At 44.3% G+C, this 20,000-nt stretch overlaps 1 protein-coding gene across 1 annotated transcript in view; it reads right to left on the minus strand.

The window, feature by feature from the left end:
* Window positions 1-6,146: 6,146 nt before the first annotated feature.
* The window catches only part of LOC143294359 (conoCAP-like), a 41,766-nt gene continuing 27,912 nt past the window's right edge, over window positions 6,147-20,000 (minus strand). Inside the window, exons 2-4 of the mRNA XM_076605812.1 lie at window positions 17,654-17,864; window positions 13,408-14,040; window positions 6,147-7,716 (exon numbers count right to left, since the gene is read on the minus strand). Coding sequence (XP_076461927.1) covers window positions 13,423-14,040; window positions 17,654-17,746 — 711 coding nt within the window. The 5' untranslated portion in view covers window positions 17,747-17,864 and the 3' untranslated portion in view covers window positions 6,147-7,716; window positions 13,408-13,422. The remainder of the gene's footprint in view (window positions 7,717-13,407; window positions 14,041-17,653; window positions 17,865-20,000) is intronic.

The raw sequence follows: 20,000 nt of genomic DNA on the forward strand, positions 1-20,000 counted from the left end.
TTAAATCAGAACTTTCAGCAAGGCTTCAAAAAACGCAATGTGGATAACAATCGATGAATGGTCCCAGTATTTCCATATAAAGTTATAATACACTCACTCACTCAGCTCTGGGTAGAAGTCAGCAGTGGCCGAATAATCGCACAATTATATGCTTCTGATGTGGTTCAAACCCAGGTCGTTCCACTAATAAGTCCATCAGTGATGCTAACCACTTCACCAAGGCGGCTGGTTGGTTCTAAATTTTGCTTGTTGGAAAGTCAGCAGACTCACGAAGTTCTTTGTAAAAGTTTAGTTCGCGTTTTAAGTTCACAAATGGGATAATCAGCTTTGTTTTGTTAGATATTAAAGCTCTGCACGAGCAGGTAGGAAGACAGACAGACAGACATGCACACACACACACACACACACACACACACACACACACACACACACACACACACACACACACTCTACAAGCACCTCCAGCCCAAGCACACAAAGAAGTCACCCAAAGTGCTGTGTGTGATGTGATCCACGAGTAGCGCGGAAGATGTGTGCACCATAAAGACAGCACTGAGAGGTGAGGACACAGCGACAGGAGCTGATCACACGTGAAAGGGGGAGAGGGGAAGGAACACGTGGAACGAGATCGTTGGGAAATAACTGATCCAGCTAGCTGACTGTGATCAAAGACCGTGTATATATACAGTCTTTGTTGTGATCACGTTATACAGTCAGTGTGATCAAAGACCGTGTATATAATTTATATAATTATTCAGTCAGTGTGATCAAAGACCGTGTATATATAGTCTTTGGTGTGATCACGTTGGTGTTAGGCCGTTTAGGGCTTGAAACGGCAAGGGAGATAAAGTGACAGTTCACTGACGACACAGACTGATAGCACAGGAAGCGAACAGGCCACATCTGATGGCTGGGAAAGTCATAAAAACAACAACAAAGAACAAAAAACAAAAACAAAAAACCAACAAAAAACACACGCTCACACACACACACCGTAAACTGTGTCACATTAAGTGATTTGTAGGCTGGTTTTGTTGATTCACATGATAGCCCACTGACAGAATGGTGCTCTCGGAATCTGATGTCTCCTGCTCAGCTTCTGTCCGCAAGATTAAAACGGTGTCAGGTCAATGACTACCCGTCTTGAAATGTCAATCATTCTGCCTGTGTCAGCTGACTGGTCAATACTGAGTTCAAAATGATTCATTATAATTTCTTGAAACGTTTTTTTTTTTTTTTTTTTTTTTAAATTATTCATCCAGCATCATGCGTGGACAGGACAGTGCTAATAAAGATGTTTAAAGCCAGTAGTATAGTCCAGTTGTGTATCAATTAGCTCTGTGCTCTGGTTGTGTTTCGAACAAGTAGCCAGCCACTTAACGCCGTAAACAAGCCCCTGAAACCCTACACACACACAAATCAGCACGAGTGCTGCCTGTGTTGTGATCTATGAAGATGTCTGGACCGCCCGCTGATGGTATACACAGCATGACATGGTGAGAAAACAGCGACAGGGGCTGATCAAAAATGGATAAAGCAAAGGACATGGGGCACTTGGTCCTAGTTTTAGATCAGGGGATAGGGCGAACGGGAGGAAGGTGGGGAGAGACGGAGAGGGTGGGAGGGGGATATGTAGAAACGAGATATTTCGTAAATGAGTAATGATGATAATGACTAAACTAGCTTTACAGACTGTTTGATCGTGTGGGTGTGACGACCGTGAACGTGTTTTGGCCGGAAAGGACAGCAGCTGACTGATGAGACAGAAGGATATGGGGGTTATGATGGGAAGTGAACAGGCCACATCTGATGTCTGGCAAAGTCAACAGAGGGGATAAGGCCACTGTGAAATGTGTCACATTAAGTGATTTGTGAGCCGGTTCTGTTGGTTCACACGATAGCCCCTTGACAGAACTGTGCTCTCGGAATCTGATGTCTCCTGATTTGTTTTCTGATTCCAACGTCCTCCTTCGTCATCCATTTCTTACTGTGAAAAGCAGAGATGCATTTGAAGAATGTGTGTGTGTGGGCGGTGTGGTAGGGGGTGGTGGATGGATATGGGTGTGGATGTTGATGCATGCGTGCGCGCGGGCACACACAAATATTACATAATTATAGTTACTGTTTTCATTCATGTGCTTAAACAAAGATAGACGTCTATTACATACACGTTTTAAGTTTAAAGTTTTGTATTTGCATTTGTATTTCTTTTTATCACAACAGATTTCTCTGTGTGAAATTCGGGCTGCTCTCCCCAAGGGTGAGCACGTCGCTAAACTACAGCGCCACCAATTTTTTGTGTATTTTTTCCTGCGTGCAGTTTTATTTGTTTTTCCTATTGAAGTGGATTTTTCTACAGAATTTTGCCCGGGACAACCCTTTTGTTGCCGTGGGTTCTTTTATGTGCGCTAAGTGCATGCTGCACACGGGACCTCGGTTTATCGTCTCATCCGAATGACTAGCGACCAGACCACCACTCAAGGTCTAGTGGAGGGGGAGAAACTATCGGCGGCTGAGCCGAGATTCGAACCAGCGCGCTCAGAATCTCTCGCTTCCTAGGCGGACGCGTTACCTCTAGGCCATCACTCCACTTTACTCCTATTGGAGTATGGATGATTACTACAAAATAATGTTTTCATGCCCAGAACAAACATTTCCAAGTACACAACAATGTCACATAAAATTTGAGAAAATACAAATGTCTTTTAACCCCCAAAGTGTAGCTAAACAACATTTGCAAATTTAATCATTTTACTTACAGCTAAAATGACCTTATTTTGCCTCCTTTGAGCATATTACAAAAATCAAAAACCGATTTTGGAGACAAATATTTTTTAGGAACATATCTATTTTGCAACTGATCATCACTGGGACTTTCCATTATAAAATGGAACTCATCTCCAATCACATACATGACTACTGTTACAAACCTTACATAGCCACAACTCTCGTGGTATGCACACACACACACACACACACACACACACACACACACATATATATATATATATATATATATATATATATATATCCAAGACTGTCCTTGTCTTCAGTTTCTCCAGTGAAAGAGGAATGCATGCGTGTGAATGACTGGTGCGAAAGCGCTTTGATTTGTCTCTGCACAAGATTCAGCGCTAAATAAAAAACATTATAATTATTATCATTATGAAATGAATATGATTCATGATACTTAAAACCAACCAACCAATCAAACAAAAACTATCAATAAAATTTCCCACGGGAACGAATGAGATGTCCGTTGGCAGATGATGTGGGAAAAACAACAAACGGTCAGTATCTATGTAAATTCTTTCGGCATCCTCTCTTGGTTCCCCTCGCTTCCTCTGTCTGTCGAAAGAACTGTCCTTCATTTGCTCACTTGTCTGGCACAACTCACGCCGCTGTAGGAACAACTGATGCAAACGGGACCGTCTTTCTGAAAAATAGCCTCTTCGCCCTTTGAAATTCTGGGTTGAGAGATTTGATGATGATGATGATGATAATGGATACAAAAAAGCAAAAAAAGCAAAAAAAAGCGCCTATCCTCGGTCGGAGACCAAGCTCTGAGCGCTTTACAAAAACATCGTTCTCTTTGTTTCCCCCCCTTTTTTTTTTTCAAACCTTTTCTTTTTGTAACGTCTTCCTTCTCGTTTCGTCACCTATACAATGACAAGTTTCTGGCATATATGTCGGAGTGAAGATTTTGGGTATGTGCCGCTTTTGTTTTCAGGTCATTGTCCTGATATATCAAATGGTCGAGTGGGCTTTTAAAGTACACGCCAGACGAAATAGAAAGAAGAACGAAATAGATATGAGAAAGAACGGAAACAATACGAATAACGAAATGACATTACAGCATAATCTAAAGAACGAATACAATGTCGATACTGTTTTTATTATAAAAATGTGTTCAAATAGTTCTTGTTTGGTGTTTGCAGGTTTCTTTCCATTCCTTTATGATTTGGCCTGTTTCGTTTATCAGTCTGCGTTGCCTGTTACGTTCCTCCATTCAAATCAAGGTCATTGTCATTCTCTCCTTGCCTGCCTTTCCCCCTCCAGACTGTGCACGTTGCGTGATGTATTAGCACTTTGAACAGTTTTCTAGCTGTGTTGTAATTTCCTTGGGTGCTTGCAGCCATTTTGTTTGGAATTCTTTGTTTTTCTCACGTATAAAGAATGAAAACACCCAAACTAAACGTACGAGTAAGAATAATGATTGATTGAGTGATAAATAACTTATCTTGGAGAGAGATGTGATATATTATCTGTGACAATACCTACACAAGTAGCCCGTACAAATGGTCCGTACAGATATATGATATGTTAATAGTTTGATAAAGAGTTTTCATGAATATCAGGTAGACACAGTGTTTCATTCTGAGAGATTTTGCATTCTCTGATTTTTTAAACAACCCACGCAGTGTGATTTTCTAAGACACTTGATCACAAATGCGTTCAGTTTCAGCCTTGGAATAACACTTGTGGGTTGTTGTTACGTCAGTTTCCGTTCCATCTACAACGTGGGAGCAACATCCTGAGATGGATGTTTACAAGACCTTCACCGCTTCTTTCTGAAATTCTTTTTAAACATTTTCTAGCAGACCGAAAGAAAAACAACAACAAAAAAACAAACAACTTATCTTGTGTGTACCATTTGCATGCGAAGCTGCTACGCCCGGATCGCTACTCTATCAACACTCGTTCAAATGGATCCCACAGTGAGAAGGCACTCAGCAGAGAGTAGACTGTGAACCCCTTCAGATAGTGAAACTTTAACGTCTAACTTAAAATTCAGCCACGAAACAAGGAATGAATCAGTACTGTTACTCTTTATGAGACAAAGGCACATAAATTTATGCATAGATGATTTAAATTCATAACTTTTATTGGCGCCGTGACTTTTGCGAAACTGACATTGAGTGATAATGGACATAGAAAGTTATTAAAAACAAACAAACAAACCCAACGACATTAAACGGGTTCTATGGTAGTTAACATGGTAGTCAAGATAGCAGTTAACGATAGATGCATTTAAGATATTTATTTTTTTTTAAGAATTCAATTTTTCTAAACTGATGGAGTGGCAGTTACTGCGCCTGACTCACTGTCATCCACTTGCAGGAAGTGATCAGCATGTATTTCCAGACTGCTGGTGACCCGTCTTTTACAGAAATGTCGTGTGTTCGTTTGCTTCATCTTTTTACTTTTCGTTCTTGAGGACGGCGGTCGATGTCGGTGGCCCCTCTTTGAAGTTCCGAAGGCAGACCAGACTGGACTCGGCTGTTTGATTGGAATTAATTATTTTCTGTCTCTTAATGCAGACTGTTTTGGGGTTATGTTCTATCTCTGTTTGCCATCTATTTTGAGATCGGTTACACCCCGCTGGATATATATATGTCTCAAGGAAATCAGGATATTTCGAACAAAATATCCGGAATAAAGGCTTCTGCAATTGCCTTACACACCCGCATATGTGTCCATCAGTTCGTCCACCTCTCTGTGTGTCTATCTGTATCTGTCTGTCTGTCTGTCCGTTTTTCTTTTTCTCTATTTGTGTCTCTCTGTGTGCCTGCCTTATCTGTCACATCTGCCTTCCCAACACATGTTGGAATTTCCAATCATTTTCACGTTCATTTTAGTCTGTTCCTAATTACGTTTCTCCTCGTTAATAAGTCACATGTCTTATGTCTGTGCAAACATATTTCTTTATATATATATATATATATATATATATATATATATATATATATACATATATACGCATGTAAATCCATAGACACAGGCACACAGGCGCGTGTGCACACAAAGACACACACACACATGCACATATGTACGCACACACATACGCTCACGCACACAGACACAGACACAGAGAGCCAGCAGACAGACAGCCTGGACAGACACACACACACACACACACACACACACACACACACACACACACACACACACACACACACACACACACACACACACACACACACACACACACACACACACACACACACACACACACACTTGCGCGCGCGCATACATACAGACACGAACACCCACACACCCACACGCACTTACATACACCGATATCACTCATTCCACCCGAAAAGAGACACATGGATGACACAGACAGGAAGTGTATAATTCTTTTTGCTTTATTTCCGTCTTCTGCTGCTCCCAACACTCAGTGACCACAACAGCAGCTGTTGAAACCTGCACCCCGTTTAGAGTCCAGCGCCACCGTAACCGTTCATATTCGTTACTGAGTTCGCATCAATCATTTCATCATCGTTCTGCTTTGAGTCAACACGACGACACGTTCATTCGTGAGCTACAGCAACGGTACATCGATTGTCCGTCCTTGATAGGGTGTGTTTGAATGTTCGTTACTGTGTGGATTGACAAAAGACGTGTTGTGTAGTGTTGTGTGCTGCATGTTGTGTTGTGTGTTGTGCTGTGTTGTTCTGTTCTGTGCTGTGTTGTGTTGTGTTGTGTGTTGTGCTGTGTTGTTCTGTTGTGTGCTGTGTTGTGTTGTGCTGTGTTGTGCTGTGTGTTGTGCTGTGTTGTTCTGTTCTGTTCTGTGTTGTGTTGTGTTGTGTTGTGTTGTGTGTTGTGCTGTGTTGTTCTGTTCTGTGCTGTGTTGTGTTGTGTTGTGTTGTGCTGTGTTGTTCTGTTCTGTGTTGTGCTGTGTTGTGCTGTGTGTTGTGCTGTGTTGTGTTGTGTTGTGTTGTGCTGTGTGTTGTGCTGTGTTGTTCTGTTCTGTGCTGTGTTGTGTTGTGCTGTGTGTTGTGCTGTGTTGTGTTGTGCTGTGTTGTTCTGTTCTGTGCTGTGTTGTGCTGTGTGTTGTGCTGTGTTTTGTTGTGCTGTGTTGTGTTGTTGTACACAGTAGTGCCTTGTTTTGGTCAGCATGCCTAGATTCGTTAAAACAAAAAGAAAAGAAAAACAACAACAACAACAACAAAAACATGTTTCTTGTTTTTCTTGTACATGTCGGCGTTTAACACGCTGACAGTTAGACTGTGGCTTTTAATCGGTTGTATATTGTGTACTATAGTGTGATGTGAAATCATGTTAGCGTGGTTCAGTTCTTCACATACGTTTCCACTGCTTTTAAACAGAACATATCAACTGACAACGATTTTTTTAATCTTCTAGTTTCAGTATATGCTTGTGTCATCATCTGCATGTGTGGGAGATGTACGTTATATACAGCGTGTGTCTGTGTCCGTTTTGTAGTGTGTGTGTGTGTGTGTGTGTGTGTGTGTGTGTGTGTGTGTGTGTGTGTGTGTGTGTGTGTTGTGTTGTGTTGTGTGTTGTGTGTGTTAACACGATGGCGGGGAGAGAACCAATCATGTTAGGAAAACATGAAACATGCCAGTCACTCTGTGAGTGAATGCGTGTGAGAGAAGGGAGAGAGCTAAACATGTGCTGTTGTTGGTGTGATAACTGCGTTTTTCATCATTACTGATGCTGTTGTTTGTTCCTGGTCCCTGCTGCTTCTGCAACTGCTGGTGCTTGGCTGTCTCTAAAGATCACGGAACTGGGTCAGTCTTAGAGAAACAAGACACATTCACTCGGCAGGCAGGTAGTCAGGCTGAAGCTCCCTTCCAGACGTGCTGCACGTGGGTCAGAGGTCAGCGTGAAATCTACAAACACTGTTCACCGTACAGCTGCCACGGTGACCACCACCATCACTGTTCCCAATAACACCACACCAAACGTCTGCAACACAGTGGCAGATAAGAATTATCAACATAGCTTTAAATGCATGGGCAAAGAACACGTTCACGCGCGCACGTGCACATACAAACAGAAACGAAGACCCGCAAGCACACAGACGCAGACGCAAAGACAGACAGACAGACACAGAGACGCACACGCAAAAACGTGTCTGTCCGTCGATCTGTTGCAATATTTCATACTTATATACTGCTGTTCTCTTTGGTCAAATTGGGTCAAGCAGAAACCTATCAGGTTTCCCATCATGAGAAACAGCTTGACTCTCTTTCTCTCTCTGTATGTGTGTGTGTGTGTGTGTGTGTGTGTGTGTGTGTGTATGCGAATACGGTCACAGACACAGACACACACACACACACACACCTCCTCCAAGCCCATACGCACAGAAATCTCTCACTAAGTGCCATCCGTGCCCCCAACAAACAGTTCAACCGTTGCTGAACGTGATTTTCATGGAGTGTGATGTGTGTGGCTGCTGGCACAAACTGGAATGTCACTCCAGGGTCAACAGACAGGAGGGTGACTTCTAACAGCTGCGTTGAAAGAAAGCCGCGCTGAAGGCTGCCCACTTAGTGCTGTGAGGAAGTGTACATCATGCCCCAGTAAGGTGCCGGGGAACGATGGAAAAGGCGAGATGAAGAAATGGTCACACACACACACACACACACACACACACACAGAGCCAGGGGAGCACCACTGCTATCGGACCTTCTGTTCACCAGGACCTTCTGTTCACCAGGGGACAATTCACAGATCTGTTTGTGGAATTCTCTTACGTCAGTCTCATCTCGTTGTCTCTGTCTCCCCATCTGTCTCTCTCCTGCCCCCCCACCCCCTCGCCCCCCTCCTCTCCACGGTCTCCGCCCCGCTCTTTCATGTCTTTTCCTTTCACCACCTTGACGTTCTAATCTTGCTTTTGACCTCTGCTTTCATACGTTTTGATGTATCAGTGTGAATTTCGATTTCTTATTTTACTCTAAAGCGATGTTATGGAATAATATGTATGCGTGGACAGGTCAGACACAGCAACGACCTTTCGGAGCCCTTCCCAATTGGAAATGGAGTGAAACAAGGTTGTGTCCTCGCGCCGACCCTCTTCACGATCTTCTTCAGCATGATGCTTCAACAGGCCACTGAAGATCTTGGCGACGACGACGGTATCTTCATCAGATACTGATGGCAGCCTATTCAACCTGAGGCGGCTACAGGCCCACACCAAGACACTGGAGCAACTCATCAGAGAGCTTCTGTTTGCCGACGATGCTGCCCTCGTCGCCCATACAGAAGCGGCCCTGCAGCGTATAACGTCCTGCTTCGCAGAGGCTGCGCAGCTCTTCGGCCTAGAAGTCAGTCTGAAAAAGACGGAAGTTCTCCACCAGCCTGCCCCACGGGAAGAATTCCACGCTCCTCACATCAACATCGGTGAGACAGAGCTGAAGTCGGTCCACCAGTTCAGCTACCTAGGCTGCACCATCTCGTCTGACGCCAAGATCGACAAGGAGATCGACAACAGACTTGCAAAGGCAAACAGCGCATTCGGCAGGCTGTACAAGAGAGTGTGGAACAACAAACACCTGAAGAAAGACACAAAGATCAGCGTGTACAGAGCTGTTGTACTGCCCACCCTGTTGTATGGCTCCGAAACCTGGGTCACCTACCGGCACCACATACGACTGCTTGATCGCTTTCACCAGCGTTGCCTTCGCACCATCCTCAGCATCCACTGGAGTGACTACATCACAAATGTCGAGGTCCTGGAGCAGGCAAAGACTATCAGCATCGAGGCAGTGCTGCTAAAGACCCAGCTACGTTGGGCAGGGCACGTGTCCAGGATGGAGGACCACCGCCTGCCCAAGATCGCGCTGTATGGCGAACTGTCCACTGGCCACCGTGACAGAGGAGCACCCAAGAAGAGATACAAAGACTCCTTGAAGAAAGCTCTCGGTGCCTGTCACATTGACCATCGCCAGTGGTCCGCAGTAGCCGCTGATCGAGAGACCTGGCGACGCACCATCCACCAAGCTGTCTCCTCCTTCGAAAACAACCGCAGGGCCAGCCTTGAGGACAAACGCAGAAGGAGGAAGAACCACGACGCTGCAGCCGCGAACCCAGACCAGACTTTCCCTTGCAACCGCTGCGGCCGACTCTGCTTTTCCCGCATTGGCCTTGTCAGCCATGAGCGTGCCTGCATCAGACATGGACAACGCCCTTCCTAGATCTTCGTCAGCGAAGCCAGGCCATGATGATGATGAAGAAATAGTAATTTCATACTAAATAAGCAAACAAACAAACAATACCATGAATTCAATGATACAAATTCTTATAACTGGAAAGTTCCATACTAAATACATATCATTCTTGCACACAGTAACAGAGATTTATATGTATATTTGACTGCTTTCGTATTCACATACATGCCCGTGCCACTATGTTTGTACATCCTTCTGATCTGCATATCCGTTGATTAATGGTTTGCTGTTTTCTCTTTCCAGTTCGTTTTGGATTGGATACCAGTTTCCGACACGTTTAATGTCAGAAAAGTGTGGGTTTTTTTTCTCCAGGAATTGCAAAGGCACCATTGTGGGAGCTCGTGTTGCAACGATTCATCTGGCCTTTACTGCATGCAATACATTGGAGTACAGAACCATCGCTCTTTTACGGTAATAGCTATGGGGATGTGGAGGCGGTGAAGTCATAATATTATTGTACGACATGGTCACTCCTCCAAAGCAAGTGACGGGACTGAAACTCAAGGCAGCTGGTCCTCACCCGCTGAAAGCAGGGACGAAGGCTTTTAAGTTACCGCTATTGATTCCAACGACTATTTTTTCTCCTTTGCATTTAAGCGGCAGAATCCATGGTTGTAATGACAGTGGATGAATGAATTACATGTGCACTTCATACAGTGCGCATGTGTGAATCAGTCAATTTAGAATCTTTGATATACCAGCTTTTTAGCTTGGTTTAGTTATTCTAGAAAAGATTAGTCTCATTGTTTTCAAATTCATTTCCTTATTTTATTTTTCTTAAGTGCCGTCTGATGTGGGGATATTCTGAGACGGCTCGAATGTGCTGAATCAAATAAAGAGTCTGGACAGCTGCACGTTCGTTCATTTACGTTGCCAGAGTTCATGCATTTTCTTGATTTGCATTACCCCTTTTTAAAAAAAGAAAAGAAAAAAGTAAGAGGCAGCTAGTGTCAGAACACGCATTAATTATCGTTCTTTTCATAAAGAGTCGAATGATGTGGGTTATTCAGTCGCTATGTATATTCAAATAACTTTTTTTTTAAAAACTAGCATGTTTCAGTGATATTTGTTTGCTGTTCAGTTTAATACAAGAAAAGCATCCATATCATTAGACACGTGCTATTGGGTTGTTTCCGAGCCCCCCACCTCACCTCCAGAACTCAAAATCAAGTGAGCTGGACAAGTCCTTATTGTCCTTTCCAGTCTTGTAACTTTGTTTCATGTGACTCCTACACACCCACCGTGTCCCAGGCCCTGACGAGCACGTGACAGCGCGTGCCTGCACGAACACCAACCTGAGAGATTTCCATTCGGAACATTCACTGTTTTTTATTCAGTCAGTGACGGCTGCTGATTGGGTCTCTGTCGTGTCCTTGCTTTACACTCTCAAGAAAGCCATGAAAAGTTGATTTGCTCTAAAGCTGCGTTTCCATTGTTGTTGCTGTCTTTGGTCATACTCCTGCTGATATTCGGCAATGATAGTGGCAGTGGAACCATTAAAAGTTGTGTGTGTATGTGCGTGTATGTGTGTGTACGTGTGGGGGGGGGGGAGGGGAAGGGGGAGGATGGTGGGGGGAGGGAGTCTGGGGGTGGGGGGGAGGAGAGGGGGGTGCGTATGGTCCGAGGAGGGATTTCATGCCACATCTTTATATGCACGTGCGCGTGCAGCGCCGTGTGTGGATCACAAAGCATTCCTGTTGACATTTCCCTCATCGCCTGGGGAGAGTAGACACACAGCACGGAGTGAACAATTTTTGTTTTAATGATATATTTTTTTTTTGTGTTTTTTTTTTTTGCTTTGGTTTTTTTGGGGGGGTTGGGGGGTGGGGGGGGGGGGATGCTGTTTTCTCTCATTTTTTCTCTGTGATTGTTTGGAGTGTTACGTGTTTGCTGACTGTTCGTGAGGTGTCTTTGAGAGGCCAACAAAACCTCCAGCCTTAATGACGTCACATCTCCTTTGAGGAATGATTGGACGCTGAATGGCCACTTGGCTTTAGCTGGGGGTATCCGAGATTTGTCATTGGCTGTTGCCATAGGGGGCGCACGTGCGCAAGCGGCCATCATTTTACATTAGCACCTGAAACAGTCGTGTTGTTTGTTGTCTTGTTTTGTGTGTGTGTGTTAGTTTCTTTCCTTTTGGTAACAGCTTGAATAGCACGAGGGCGTCATATTCAACTGTGTTTTAAATTAGGAGGTTTTGAGGTGTGTGGGGATGGTGGTGGGATGGGGGTGCGTGCGCGCGTGCTTGTGTGCATGCGTGTGTATGTGCGTGCGCGCGCGCGCAGGTGTGTGGACTTTTCAGTTGTTGTGCGACTCTTTCTTTTTCATATGGTCCTAATTCATTCACATTTCATAGATTCATTCACACATCCACACGTACGCACATGCTCACATATACTCTTTCACACGCACACGCATACACACACGCACACACATCACACGTACATTTTGAAGAAGACAAGGGTATAAAGAATCAGAAAAAAACAGTAACCGGATAGCAAAGGAATACCCTACCCCCCTGCTCTCTCTCTCTCTCTCCCTCTCTCTCTCTCTCTCAGTTGCCTTCTTTCAGATTCGAAGTTTTGAAATGGATATTGTGTGTTGATATGAAATATGCCAGAAAACCATATTCATGTAAATCTCTCAATGTCCTGTGTTAATTTATCATTGTTTATTGCTTTAATGTTTTCTTCAGTCGTTTTAGACTAGCTTTATGAGGCTGTAAAATGTCACTTTCCTTACGTTCCCAATACGTCAACACGTTCACATTCTTACATTCCGACACGTTTATATTTTTCATCCCTTTTGGGTTTTGTTGAGTCTTTTTTTGTTTGTTTTGTGTTTTTGTTTTGTTTGTTTTTCCAGTCTTAATGCGACTTTCTGGTAGGTTGGGTAGTACGAACTGATTTCTTTCTTCATTACTCCTATTTCCTACTCTGGAAGGTATCATACAGATTGTTTGTATTCCATTCTAACCTTGCCTGGTCGTGTCAGTAATAGCTCAACAATCTGTAGTACTGGGCATTGTTAGTTCCAGACAACATTAGTAGTCCGAGAGTTTTCGTCTGAGACAACGACAACAACAACAACAACCACAACCACAACAACCACAGCAACAACAGTAGCAAAACGAGGAAGAAAAAAGTGTACCTGTACACACACACACACACACACACACACACACACACACACACACACACACACACTCGTCTAATATCACTAAACAGTGAATGGACATTAAACTAAATAAAGAAGAAACACACACACACACACACACACACACACACACACACACACACACACACACACACACACACACACACACACACACACACAAACACACACGCACCCTCCCCCCTCCGATACACAAACAAACAAACAAACAAAACAAAAAACAAAAGAAACAAAACGAAACTCCTATTCCCACCTCCACACGGCCTCCTTATCGCCGATCGCCCACCACGCCGTTCAACTTGCTCATCCAGGGGGAGAACAGCGAGCGCTTGCCGCCCCGACAGCCGCCGTAGCCGTTACAGAAGAGCCTCTTGCTCAGCGGCCCCAGTCTCTGCACCCCCTCCCTCTGGCGCTGCTCCCGGGCGGCGTAGGCAGCAGCCAGCATGCGAGCCAGGGCCCGGGCCGTGTAGCGGTCCACGGGCTCCACCAGAGAGGACAGTGAGGAGCTCCTCTTGCCGTTGTAGCAGCCGAAGCTGTTGCAGAAGGGCCGCTTGACCAGCACGGGGATCAGCCGCTTGCCGGCCCGCCCCTGGCGCCGGCTGCGGTCCCGGTGACGCCCACCACACCCGGTGAACCCGTTGCAGAAGACCCGTTTGCTGATGTCACCGTTGTCGTCCAGCTGCTCTCCGGTCTGTGAGGAGGGGTCGGGGTGGGAGGGGAGGAGGGGGGCGGGGGCTGGGCGCTGGGTGTCCTCTTCCGAGGCCTGCAGGAGCTGGAGGAGGAAGGGAGGGGGCAGGCGGGGGTCTGGCAGGGGGCTGTGGGGGCGGGACCTCACCAGGGTACCGGGTCTGCCGGGGGCGGCGCTGTCCTGATCTCCGCTCATCACCTGTGGAACGTGTTGGTCAGTGAGTGAAGAGAAAGGAGAGGCAGACAGAGAGAGACAAAGACACAGAGAGAGAGAGAGAGAGAGAGAGAGAGAGATACAGAGACAGAGAGAGAGACAGAGACAGGGACAGAGACAGAGAGATAGACAGTGAGAGAGAGAGAGAGAGAGAGACAGAGGCAGAGGGACAGCGAGTGTCAGAGAGAGAGAGAGAGAGAGAGAGAGACGGGGGGGGGGGGGAGGAAGACAGAGAGAGAGAGAGGAGAGACAGAGTCACACACACACACACACACACACACACACACACACACACACACACACACACACACACACACACACACACACACAAACAGAGAGAGAAAGAGAGAGTATTACTGCAGATAATAATATATCGTTCAGGCTATAAGGTTGGCTGGTTAGTCAATTACATTTCGCAGTATGTCCGACGAATATGTCTGAATGCAATATCAGGACATGCTATGACAGCATAATCCCCGCTGATCATATTGTCCCGACATAGTAAAGTGTTTAATTTAATCTACGAAGTGAAAAAAACAAACCAACCCAAAATCAAAAAGCAAACCAACCCCAAAACCCAGAGAACATAGATTTTTCTCTTTAATAATGACACAGCTCGCAAAAATCTCAGATGATTTCCATTTGATGATCTTATCATCATCATCATCATCATCATCATCATCATCATCATCACCGTTATCACAATCAACATCAGAATCACTGTTCAACAACAACAGAAGCAGCAGCAATAGTCAGTGTGGCGTTACAGTGGTGGCAGCAGTGACGGTGGTTATTGACGATGACAAGATGAATGAACACAGCACTACACTTTACAGTGATGACACAGTGCGATACAATTAGACAGCACACGACACAACGTTGATTTACAGAAAAAAAGAGACACAATCCTATTCCTTCACCCATTTTTGGCCGGTCGTGTGTCTGCATGTCTGTGAAAGTAAAACCTTTCCTAAAAACATAGACTCCATCACAGACCTTCAGGTTTCCCGCCAGCTACACGTCCTCCCCTCATTTTCTCTTTGCTGAACCATTAGTTCTAATGCCCCTCGTGGAGACACTGTTTATCTATATGTTAACACTGTTTATCTATATGTTAACACGACTTCCGTGCACCCCTGCTGTCCCCACCCATACAGGTCAGGACTCCGTTCAACAAACTCCTTGTTCTGTCTGACCGCCCCTCACTGTACGATGACGTGGAAGATCGACAGACTATTAAGGATGACAAGTGTACATCTGTAGACATGACTGATGTGTGGCAGATGGAGGTTGGCGCATCCTGACAAAGATGAAGACGTTTCGATGTCAAATAACCAGCAGGAATGACAGCGGTGGGAACTTGATCTTGGGATGGCTTGCTTGGAAAATGTCGTGGGTGATGGACACTTTAATATTGTGACTTGAGCTGATTCATACATACGTTTCGTTGCGTCACCCCGGTTCCTGCCCGACACGACTCACACATACATATAAACTTATTCATTTACTTACATACGTTTGTATTTTGAACACTGTTTTTTTTGTTGTTGTTGTTGTTGTTGTTTTTCACATATGGGCAATAACGGACACAACAGTTTAAAAGGCACACACATATACTGGTCTATATATGGATCGTTGTGCAGAACTACAGGCTAAAATTGACAAGAGAGACTGAATCATGAATAAAGAATACGATCGATCAACGGTAAGCGAAGTCAGAAACAAAAACGTCACTGCTTTTTGCCCTTTCACAAATACCGGCTGTCGGATCGTGCGTCATACACAGCACTTTGTCAATCCGGACAGAAAGACATTCATAACTCTTTACAATACCAGCACTCAAGAACCGATAGTATCTCGCCACAATGTTCCGTTACCGATTTCACTTACTGGATCTCACTCAGTTCCCTGTCTACCATGTCTTGTGAGTAGTTCATTCGTCTGTTTCGTTTCGTTTGTATTTGTATGATTGGTTGGTTTGCACCATATGTCATACCTTTCAGAAGGTATCTAACATTATTACTGTCTCTTTTTAGTACGAGCTTCCAGGTGTTTTCAGAGTCTGTAGCATTTGCGTTTTAGGATAGGTCACAACTCCGTTGGTTTTATCACGTGCAGATTCTGTCCTCGTGACGCGGAAATAAAGACCACCGGGGTTAAAGATGGATGGGAAAAGTGTGTGTGTGTGTGTGTGTGTGTGTGTGTGTGTGTGTGTGTTGGGGGGGGGGGGGAAACGATACCCGTATCGGTTATTCGATTAATTTACAGCGCGCTCGGAAAAAGGGAAGAAAAACACGAAATTCATACTGTACTGGCTTTTTATGACTACTCTCTCTAACATGTTGTTGAACCTGTTCAAAGTTGGCGACTGCAATCTGTCTGTTGAAGCGGTCAGCGACAGAGAGTGGGAAGCATGGAAGACAAACAAACATTTATAAATAAACATGTGGGTGCAGCAGATGTATACATCGTTTGATTCATTAAGAAAATAACCGAAAGGTTAAAAAAATACAAACCCAGTACATAACAAGAAAACCTGCTTAACTTTTCTTGTCGTTCAAAACTAGAGACAAAATAACACACACAGAGACACACACACACAAACGCACAGACACACAAACGCACGCACGCATGCACGCACACTTACACTCGCACGCAAACACACACGGGTTTACTGAATGCAAATACAATATGCACACATAATGTATCAAAACAATGAATGTTGAGCCTACAGAACAATAACAACGCCATCGCCACCACTACCATTAACTAACAAGACAAAATCAACAACAACGCCATCGCCACCACTACCATTAACTAACAAGACAAAATCAACAACAACGCCATCGCCACCACTACCATTAACTAACAAGACAAAATCAACAACAACGCCATCGCCACCACTACCATTAACTAACAAGACAAAATCAACAACAACGCCATCGCCACCACTACCATTAACTAACAAGACAAAATCAACAACAACGCTCGGCGCTCTGGAATATGTAGAATTCTCTCAACTACGTCTGTGTGATTTTATGTGATCTCTTTGACTGCTTAAACATGTGTACGTCTTTCAAGTGAACATCCTCTGTTTGTGTTGTCAGGAACACGACCACATGGTAATTTCTGTCAAGAGATAAGAAAGGAGCAAGGTGACAGAATGGTTAAGATGCTTATCTGCCAATGTCAATGTCCGTGTGGGTCTGGGTTCGAATCCCGCTTTCGCCCTTTTCCCAAGTTTGCAAGTTTGACAGGAAAACCAAACTGAGTGTTTAGTCAATAGGATGAGACGATAAGCTGAGGTCCTGTGTGCAAAACACGAACTTGGCGCATTGAAAAAGAAAACATGGCAAAAAAAAAAAAAAAAAAAAAAAAAAAAAAAAGGCTGTCTCCTGGCATATGTGTGGAGATGAAATCCACTCTGATAGGAACACAAATGAGCATGCATGCACTCAAGGCCTACTAAGCCCTTTGGGTTATGTCATGATGCTGGTCATGCCAGGCATCTGCCTAGCTGATGTGGTGTAACAGTGACGCTTCCTTGAGAAACTGAAACTGATTTGCAGTGAAAACACCATCGTCAACACGTCATCACCTCGGACATCAGCTGTTCCTCAGCATCATCAGCAGCCACCTGAGCCAGCACGGGCAGTAGCATAAAGTACAGCACGTGACCTCTTGACACCATGGCGACGGATGGACCAATGGGACGTCTCCTCTCACTTCACTTGGGGCGTTGCCACCGACGACTGGTTGCTGTGCAACTTGAAGTGACCAGGAGTTGGCCTTTGTGATTCTTGAGGTGTCTGAAAAAAAAGTATCAGCAAGTGTCACGGTAATTATCAGTTTTATTTCCTGCGGAGTGGAGTGATGGTCTCGAGGTAACGCGTCTGCCTGGGAAGCGAGAGAATCTCCCAGTGTAGAGACGCGCTCTCCCTGGGGAGATCAGCTTGAATTTCACGCAGATAAATCTGTTGTGACAAAAAGGAGTTAAACAATACAATGCAATACAATACAATACAATACAATACAATACAAGGCCTGATCAGCGCGTTGGGTTTATGCGAAGGCCAGGCATCTGCTCTTCTGTTTTCAAAGCAGATGTGGTGTAGCGTATATGGATCGGTCCGCACGCTTTGACACCTCCTTGAATCTGAAACTAAAACCCAGCCCTTACAGGAAACGAATGAGTCTTTCCTGTGACGTTTGTCATGAAAAGGGTGGAGAAACCATTCGTGGAACAGACCTCACGATCATACAAAGACATGAACTGATGTTCATGGTCCATCAAGTGGACAGCTTCCAGATTTGGTATAAAGAAATATTGAATCGAGAGAAGATTTTGCTCTTAAGGAATGTCTTTGTGAATATATATATATATATATATATATATATATTGTGTGTGTGTGTGTGTGTGTGTGTGTGTGTGTGTGTGTGTGTGTGTTGGGTGAGAAAGAGAACAGACTGTGTCCCACGTAAAAGATCATGTTAAGCAACAGTCTTAGGATTCATAATTTCAAACATTGATTTAGATAAATATTTCGAGTTTCGACAAACTAAAGAAATCTAGCCTACTTCCACAAGACTTCCACGAAGTTTCTGTCTGTCTGTGTCATTGCTTCTCTCTCATTGTTTCTGCCTCTGCCTATTCCTCTGTCTGTCTGTCTGTCTCTCGCCAAAGTTAGTTGTCCAAAACGAATAAAACGAAGCAAGTGTGGATTGACAGAGTTATAACGCAAGCAAAACTCGTCAAATTGTCCCAGCTCATGCGGACGGCGGAACAATGCCACACAGTTTCGCTGAGATGATCACTGTGAATACTGAAGGAAGGAAGGGACAGGAAGCACACAAAGACTGGGTATCACGTTACCCTGTCAACAGGACCACACCATGCTGAACGCGTTCTGTGTCTGCAGTGAATAATACAACCTCCCATGCCGTTCGGCTCAACGAACAACGACAACACTCAACTGTCCACGCTTTGCATTGTGCCCAACTCCAGTCGGAGCGGGACGGTATATGAATTGTTTTATTTATTTGTTTACTTGTATATTTTTTCTATCGTGAAAGCCTGTTCTTTCGAACAATATTTCCATTTACTTTACGTCAACTATGTTCTGGTTTATTCATTACCTTATTTGCAAAGCAGATGTATCCTTTTTTTCCAGTGAAGGCCTGTTCTTTCAAACGATATTTCTATCTAGGCCGCGTCAGCTATGTTTCATATGGTTTATTATCATTTTTCATTTATTTACAAAGCATGTGATTTCCAGTCTTTGAATAAATATTATTGCTATTACAGCTAACGATATGAATTTAGATTAGCTTAAGAAATCTTTGTGATTTTCGTCTTCAGATCAATCAGAATATTGTTACCTACTTTTGTTTCTGTCATCACAGGAACGTATTGTTTCAAGATCAAGCTGACAACATCAAACGAGAGAGAGCTGTCCATGTCACTTTGCGGAACGAAAGACAGGCCTTAGGATACACAATAAAGTTTGGGTAGCGACACCTATGTGGATCTGGATTCAAAACTTTGAAAAACAAACAATTAAAAATTTGCATCATTTTGAAACAGAAAACATATCAATATCTAGCATATTGCAACAAAGCGAACACAGTTTACTTTTCATCGTTGGCAGAAGTAACCTGTCCTCGATCAATGAGGGAAATGTTTTGCATACCACGTTAACTACATTTGTTACGAAGTGTGTGAGCGGTGGCTCAAAGTCATGGGAAAGACAGGAAATATGAGTGAGGTAGGTACAAACGTATACGAGTCTACGGAGTGCCTTTGTGCCTCTCCACCCCCTTCCACACTTCCTCCCTCTTCGGCTCCAATATTTAATACGACCTTTAGTCTGAACCGAAAGACCAGTTGCTGATTTGCACAGACGGAGCGAACGCATTACTGAAGTAGGCAATGATAGCGCCATGGT

Source organism: Babylonia areolata, chromosome 19 (assembly GCF_041734735.1).
Source record: "Babylonia areolata isolate BAREFJ2019XMU chromosome 19, ASM4173473v1, whole genome shotgun sequence".
Classification (NCBI taxonomy): domain Eukaryota; kingdom Metazoa; phylum Mollusca; class Gastropoda; order Neogastropoda; family Buccinidae; genus Babylonia; species Babylonia areolata.